This window comes from Artemia sp. Qi Xiang Cuo, chromosome 11 (genome assembly GCF_049724085.1).
Source record: "Artemia sp. Qi Xiang Cuo chromosome 11, ASM4972408v1, whole genome shotgun sequence".
In the NCBI taxonomy this organism is placed as follows: domain Eukaryota; kingdom Metazoa; phylum Arthropoda; class Branchiopoda; order Anostraca; family Artemiidae; genus Artemia; species Artemia sp. Qi Xiang Cuo.
Genome location: NC_142804.1, coordinates 37528145 through 37536511, shown reverse-complemented (window position 1 = coordinate 37536511; position 8367 = coordinate 37528145). Strand labels below are relative to the sequence as shown.

Sequence of the window (8367 nt, the reverse complement as noted above, 5' to 3'; positions counted from 1 at the left end):
AGTTTTTCATCGTTCGATAGGATATAATCCCCATAGTACCTAGATGGTGGCATATTCTACATTTTTGATTCTTGTAGCTCTTATTAGTTCCCTTTCATTGGTTGATGGCACTCTTTAGCGAACAGTCGTAATTCAATCAAATGAATATTTGAATAAGTTTTCATTCAAATTTATAAATAAAAAGAGGTAAAATGGTATTTTTACTTCTAAAAAATTTTTTTTTTTAATCTAGGGAGGGGACAAAACAACTAAGGGGCAAAGATCCCCCTCCTCCCGAAATGACACTACTGTTAATACAAACTAGCAAAACTATTCTGATAAAATTTTGATGCCACTTTTAAGACTAATTGCAAAATGGGACATGAGAGTTTCTTTTCTTTTGTTGTTGTCAGGAAATGTATGGAACTGGTTCTACTCAGGAAATGTAAAATATGTCTGATATAGCTGCTTTAATGGAGCAATAGGCATTAGCTGTACAGTCCGTCCATTTTATTCGTATATCTCGGTTAAATTCTGGTTTGACTTATATTTAATAACTATAAGGACAATGAGGTACGGTTTAATTGCCGCTTCCTTAAACTACCTTTCAAGAGGACTTGTTTTAACTATACAATTTCACAACAGAAAATAACATTGCTAAAAAATGAGCTTAATGTATACCGTCACAGGCATTGCTTCTGGGATTGAACTTGAAGCCTCTCGGACATTTAGCAGTCTCTTGAATAAATGCTGTCCGACTGGAAGGACCTTCATTGGGGATACATTTAAATCCGTCTTCTTCATTAACGCATACGGTAGAATCAGGGTCACAATTGTGCGATCCTACCTCACACTCATCAATATCTATAAAAATGTAATTATTTTTTATTTTGATTTATTCTTGGACTGCAGTTTGTCTTATATTTTTGCTCTTAGAAGCCATAATTGTAAATGGGCCAGTAGCTTCTATCTTACAGAGGAAAAAGAGTAATTTTTCTGGGACAGGAGTTTCTAAAACAACAAGTAAATTAAGCAACAACCAAAAACTGGATACTTTTCCCATATATTCAATGATGGTTATCAAAAGTGCATGAAAAAAAGGGGGAATAACAGCTTTGGAAAGTCTTACCCATCCATTCCACCGTGACTAGATCAAGCGATAAACTCCTAATCCATCAAACCTATCTTTTTCAAAAATACTTCTCAATTAAAAAGTTAATTTTTGAACGAAGTTGGTAAAACATGACGAATGAAAGTGTAATGACAAATTAATAGTGTCAGGCCCAATATAAAGAACAAAGAAACTAGTAGATATTTCGGAATTGTTTTCAGGGTCTATTTTCAGTTCCAAAATAACGTAAACAAGACTTGAAAATATAAAAAGAAATTATCAACATTAGGCCATTTAGAAAAAAAAATGAAGTAGATATTTCGGATCTGTACTCGTGGTCTGTCTTCAGTATCAAATCCAAATAGATAAAACCTAAAAAAAATGCCTAAAACTAATGTAAAACCTCAAAAATAATTCATGCTGCTCACCGTCTAGCAAATTTTATTAACTCTCTTCAACATGGTGAATTAGTGCTTTTAGTTTCAAAGACTTTAGTAAATCTCTTAATTCTGTTTTCTTTGATATTTTATTGAGTAATTTAAATTATTTAGGTTTCAGGAAGAATCTGTGGTTCAAATATTATCTTACTGAGAGAACGCTTAGAGTGAACATAGGTGGTTGCATTTCAAGGACGTTTAACGGCAGGCGTGGTCTGATATAAGGTTCAATGCTACCTGATTTGTGTAGATAGTGCGGGTTTTGTACCCCGAAGCATTAACTCCTTACATTGCTAGTGACATGGTGCATACATTATCATCACCTTGTGTAAGTCTTTTAAAGAAAAAGCTAATGAAGCCATGGACGAACTGATAAAATTTACAGTAGCTTCTATCTTACAGAGAAAAAGAGTAATTTTTATTCTTCGACAATTTTATACTTTCCGATACATGATTTTTGATCTAACCCAAGCTTATATCCACTTCGACAGCTTTCTATCCGTTAATCTTTATGACAACACAATAAGAATAGAACATGACAATAAGAGAACATTTTATGAATTTTAGTAGAGACTGATGCTGCTCATGTTATAAGAAATAAAATTTGAGTGAATGATCCGGGTTGCAGCAATATTAACCTAGTAAGAGACGATCACGTACCATAAAAATAAATATAATAACCCAAAACTCCTAAAATTGCAGTCAGATCGAAACACAAGGTATAATATGAGAATCGTCTTGTCCAAAACCTCTATGTAGAGAACTTACAGCTCCTTGGCTTGAATAAAGAGGAATATCAATTGGCTTGAGATACAAGATAATTTGTTCTCCCGTGACCCCCTCTACTTCCATAGACACTTCCTGATAGTTTTAAGTGCAACCCCAAATCCAGTCTCCAGATAATGCAAATATGTCATTTTGATGACCTGAACACACACAGTGTATTATGATCAACTTTATTACGTAACTACGAATATGTTTTAAGTCTCATTGCAGATTATAGTGTACAATTATTTGTGTGGAATAGTCATTAGCCCCCCCCCCTCCCCTAAAAAAAATCAAGTTCACTCGCTCTTTCTTCCTAACATTACTGAAAGTTTCAATTTGATCCACAAAGCCATTCCCAGGAAAAATCAGATAACTTATTTTACAAACTGGGGCACAATATAGCGTCTCTTTATTTACTTGGTTGCACGTTTGCTTCCAGAGTACGCCCTTGGGAAACACAGGGAAATCTCAACTGACCAAACCTTCCAGACTGATTGGAAAACAAAGGTCAAACATGCCCACCTTTTAAACCAAAATGTGTTTGTGAACAGTGGATAATTCACATAATTCAAGGGGATTACCTCTGGGGTTGTGGGGGCATATCAATCCCAAAGGTATGATTATTAGATCTTGCAACATTTCTGAACCAAACGACTATTTGAAATTTTTTTCCAATACCGTTTGGGGTTCAGGGGAGAGGAAGCAGAGGAGGGGATGGGCTGCCCTTCGGTCACATCCGGCCCTGAATATTTTTGATCAAATGAACTCCTTTCGAAGCTACGATATCACCATTGATACTAAGTGGTCAAGAAATAGTAATAATTAAATGAACAGAAATAATCACATTCAAGGCACATGACTCTAGTGCCTCTCAACGCTAGTAGGCTGGTTCTGATTTTAACCTATAGCTAATTCTTTGGTTCTATTTACAACTTACAGAAACAATTTTATACTTGCCGATACATGATTTTTGATCTAATCCAAGCTTATATCCACTTCGACAGCTGCAAATGATACCTGTCCCTGTATCTTTGCATATTTGAGCACAAGGGTTGTCATTCACACATCTGTCATTGCCCTGACCAATCAGTTGGCACGACTTCCTATCAGCCATCAATTCGAAGCCCTCTCTGCAGGAGCAACTATATGATCCAGGAGATGGCAAACAAATGTGAGCACAGAGTTGCCCAGGAAAAATATTGCATAGATTTTCAAGGGGATCTATAATCAAAAAGTCCAATAAGAAAAAAAGACAGGTTGGCAGCTAATGAAGAAAAGATGTAACATACTCTTCATTGCAACAGAAGAAGTTTATCTTGATAAAATTAAAACTTTGCCTATCCAGAGAACAAGCCTAATGTAGTAATTTAGGAGGTATTTAATTCATTTGTCTCTAGCTTTTACTTCTATATCGCAATATTGGCCCTATTTTCTTATAAACGGCAATATACGATACATCCGTAGAAAAAAAACTTCCGTGAAAATAAAATGTTGCTTGTGGAATATATGCGAAATGTGTAAACGCCACTTTTGGAAAGCAGTGCGCGTTTGTGTTTTTTGGGTTTATTCAAATGAATGTAAATAATGGAGTTAAAAATCAAAACGAATAAAAAAATTGTATAAATGAGAGGAGGTTTGTTTTCCTTTTCCTCCAATTTTGTACACCTAAGATATCGCTAGTACTCTTAAGAAAAAAAAATAGAATGTAACAGTTTGTCCCTAAATACCGAAATGGTTGTTCAGAGCTGTGTTGTTGAGTGTTTTATGCCCAATAATGATAAACTAGTAATTATAATAATGTATCGACCTCCGTCATCAAGTAAGGCAGATTTCCTTAACAAACTACAAAATATGTTAAGTCTACTATCGGACCTCCGAATGCCGTCTATGGTTTTCGGTGACTTCAACCATAATTTAATAGAGATTCTCCCATCTAACCAGCAAGGAATTGATAGGCATGTGCTGCCGTTTTAGAGTGCAATCTATCATACGGTATAAGCCCTATATGTCTTATCCCGACTCGAGCAACTAATTCCTCTTTTCCTCTTATCAACAACATTTTTGTACCCGATCCATGTAAAGCCACTTTCATGGCTATGGAAGATTCATCCGACCACTGTATTATAAGGTCTGATTTCAAAGCACGAAGGATAGTCACTAAAAGTAGCTCTATAAAAAGGAAAAATTTACACCCAGACAAATGTAACAAGGTTAAAATCAAAACTTAGCAATGTGGATTGGAATGAAGTAGTTAAAGAGGACGATCCAAACAATGTTTTGGATTTCTATTTCCTTTTACTATCATATTCCTGGTTATCCTAAATATTAATAAAACTGCTCTTCTCACCAAGCCCTCATTTTTTACCCAATGATTCAACTTTTTGTGACAAAGTTTTCTATAGTTAGAAACTAACGTTTTCAATTACAAACTAACATTTCCATTACAGGGAAGTTGCCCGCAATACTTAGGAGCTACAAAGTATTTGGTAAGTTCCTCTTTAAAGAGTAACTGGAGTTTTATCCCTAACAAAATTGAGAAGATGCATTGTACTTCAGTTGCTTTTGAAAAAAAAACAGACAAATTATTTATTAAACAGACTTTTTTCGGATTTTGAGTAATTTTTGGAATGTAAGGTAAGTAAATCGTGTTTGTGGGTTTTTTAAGTCCTCAACAGGTGTGGGACTTAGGGGGTATACACATTTGTTCTGTATTATTCGACAAAACAATTTTAAATTGTAATGACCTTGGAATCAAACAAATTTTCCCTGAAGCAATTGAAACCAAACGAAACTTATATAATAATAATCCCAAAACATAGAATTGGGTGAGTATGCTACACAGTCAAACTTATGTACACAAAATTAATTGTGGAAAACCCTTTAATGCACAGTAAAATAAAATAAGGATCAAATCAAAGTAAACCTGATCTCCAAAGAAATATAAGGTTAGAAGCACAAAGAGCAAATATTACAATAAGAAATTGTTGGAATTTTTAATCAGTCCAGGTAGCTTGAATGAATAACTCTTTTTTTATCAGTTTTCGTCTCTTGGCTGAACCTTTATAAGCTGAGGCAGTCTGAATTCTTTTAATCAAATTTATTGTTTTGATTTTAGTTCCAAAATTTGATTTATTGATTTGAACTTTTGAGCAAGTTTATTTTCTTTTTATTTATTTCTGCTGTATTTTGCTGGTTACGGCTGTTGAATATATGACCGACATATTCGAAAAGATTGTACAACTTTGTTACTCACTGTCTTAAGCAAATTCATCATTATCTTCAATCTTTTTTGTAGGTCTTAAATATTTAGTTTTAATGAATTCCAGCTATTGAAATTTCATTTTTGTTTTTTTTTTTATAAATATTACAAACTTTTAACTGAATCTCATTTTTTTTTTTTTTTTTTTTTTTACAGTATACACTACACATTCTAGAAGCGTTTAAAATGCGAGGAATAAACCCACCTTGTTCGTCTTGTAATGAGTAACTGGGTGGAGACTCTGGGACTTGATTTGTTGGAAGCCCAAACTGTGCTTGATTTCTTCGTCCTGAATTGAAAAAGCATTATCACTCAAAAACACGTTGCAGCATTTCAATACTCCCACAGTTGTGTCGATGAGGGAGGGCAGGGGGAATTTCTCCCTATACTAATCCTCTTCCCAGATTTTAAAAAATAATTTTATTCGGTACTTACATTGACGCATGCAGATTTTGAATTTTAATTGAAAAAAACTAAAAATAAAAACTCTTCCTTCACGTAGATATGACAAATGCATTTTGAAAACCCTTCCCTAATTTTTGTGAATAAACAATGTATTCCCCATCAGTCAAAAACTGAGTGGATTGAGATTTTTTATAAGAAAAAAGACAAGATCCATTATTAGTCTTAAAACATTTTATTAGATTTCTAATACTTTCTATATTAAAATGAACACATAGAGGTACAGCATAACTAAGTAAAATAGATAGAGAAAGGCTGAGAACCTAGAATAATTATACCTGGAGCTCCAATCGTCTGAACGCAACAACTCTGATATGCATCGTCCCATGGAAGGCCGAATTTGTAATTTTTCATGGTACAGCCAAAATTCATCGTTCCTGAGACAAGGCCAAGCTTACACGCTTCACAGCAATCCTTTAAAAAAGACCAATAAGATGATGAGAAATATGAGAGAAATTCACATATAGTAAATGGTGTTTCAAAATGCAAGCCAAATTTTGAGTTTTCTGTCTTGTATATTTTTTTCTGTTGCAGAGCGTAAATACGAAAGAGTCAAAGAATCTCGCTTCTTATAAAAAAAAAAAAACAAAGAAGAAAAATAACCACGTCCCAACTATGCAGTTTTCTGCTTCTTTAGCTTTATATTGTGATTAATTTAAAAAACTTGTTCCAAAAAATTTTTTTTACGAAAAGTAAAGAGCTCTACATAAAGCAAAAATGGGCACAAATAAAGTCAAATGGTCTTCCAAGCGTAAAACAACAACAAATCACCATCATTAATAAAAGAAGACCCAAAATGAATAGAAATTAAAATAAATAACCGAGTCAAACTCAAAAGAAGCAGAAATTTATTAATTTTCACTTTACTAAAATATATATATATACATATATATATATATATATATATATATATATATATATATATATATATATATATATATATATATATATATCCCCTAAATATTTACTGAAAGGCTTGCATGAATCCACTTCGTCTTTTTGAAAAGTAAAGCTCAAACATACCAGTAGTACCCCTACTCTGATTTTAAGCACATTCAACCCAGCTTTCAAGCGCAGCCCTATCCCTTTTCCCATAGGTTTAAAATGCAGTCCTTTTTCTAGGCAAGATTCTACCGGAGCCCTCTGATGTCACGGTAACCATAGGAAAAATAGCATTCATTTTTCAAACGTACAGATAGGGAAATTAACACAGGGAAAATAGAATTGGATTTCAAAGGCAAAGATAGGGAAAATGGCACTGGATTTCAAACGCAGCCCTCTGAGGTCATGCGACGCACCTGTTTCTAGGTGAATATTCCAAGTGTTCAAACTACTTCGAATGTGGCCCGTATAATACAAAAGTTTTAATAAAACTGAAACCCCTAACCCCTCACCCCTGTTTCTACGGCATGCCCTCTGACGTCACGACATCCCTGTTTTTAGGTAAAATTCCCGCCCTTAGCAAGAGTTCAACGTTTAGGTCAGGTGTTTTTCTATCACAAACCCCTTTGTTTTTCTATGATAGTCGTCTGACGTCACGCGGCACATCTGTACATGGCGATAAAATGTTTCTAGGCGACGGCTGGAAAGATTTAAAGGATTTCAGTTTTATATTATATGATTACTAGGATTGCGGTCCGTATAATACACAAGTTTTAATAATTGGCTCCTAACCCCTTAAAAGGTTGTTAGGCTTCATTTTATGTATTTACAAGTTTGAGCCTTTTGTCAGTGAATGTTAAAAAAACTAATTTTATGATTTTTAGGAGAGTTGGTAAGCCTCCGAGTGTTTATGGAGAGATATTTTTTAGTGGTAAGCCTGTACCACAGGTGCATGAGGTGCGTTATTTGGGCTTCCGGCTTGATTGTAATTTGCCTTGGAAGCATCATAGTGATCTTGTTGCAGCTAAAGTTGCTAGAGGTCTGGGAATTTTGCGTCGTTTGAAGTATTTTTTACCATTATCGGTTCTTTTATCATTGTATCAGAGTATTGTTGCGCCTTATATTTCTTATGGTTGTGTCATTTGGTCTAGCAATTTTTAAGCAAATTTAGAAAGAGTGCAGATTTTACAAAACAAAACAGTACATCTTCTTGGTAATTATATAAAAAAGGCGAATGATACCGCGTCATGTTTTAAAAAATTAAGTGTGCTTAACATTGGTCAGATTCGCAACTACCAAGCTGCTATTTTTGCCTATAGATGTTGGAATGATGTATGTCCTCCAGTTTTTACAAATTTTTTTCACGTAAATAGTTCACTCCACAGGTATGCCACTAGAGAGGCAGAAAATTTTACGGTTGAGTATTGAGACACCACACGTGCAGGTATCGGAATTCGGTATTTGGCTCC

At 34.3% G+C, this 8367-nt stretch overlaps 1 protein-coding gene across 1 annotated transcript in view; it reads right to left on the bottom strand.

Annotated features, from left to right (window-relative positions):
* Positions 1-6430, bottom strand: part of LOC148946947 (uncharacterized) — a 305387-nt gene extending 298957 nt beyond the window's left edge. The window contains exons 1-4 of the mRNA XM_089096755.1: positions 6295-6430; positions 5760-5843; positions 3253-3516; positions 661-843 (exon numbers count right to left, since the gene is read on the bottom strand). Coding sequence (XP_088952881.1) covers positions 661-843; positions 3253-3516; positions 5760-5843; positions 6295-6388 — 625 coding nt within the window. The 5' untranslated portion in view covers positions 6389-6430. The remainder of the gene's footprint in view (positions 1-660; positions 844-3252; positions 3517-5759; positions 5844-6294) is intronic.
* Between the last annotated feature and the right edge of the window lie 1937 nt (positions 6431-8367).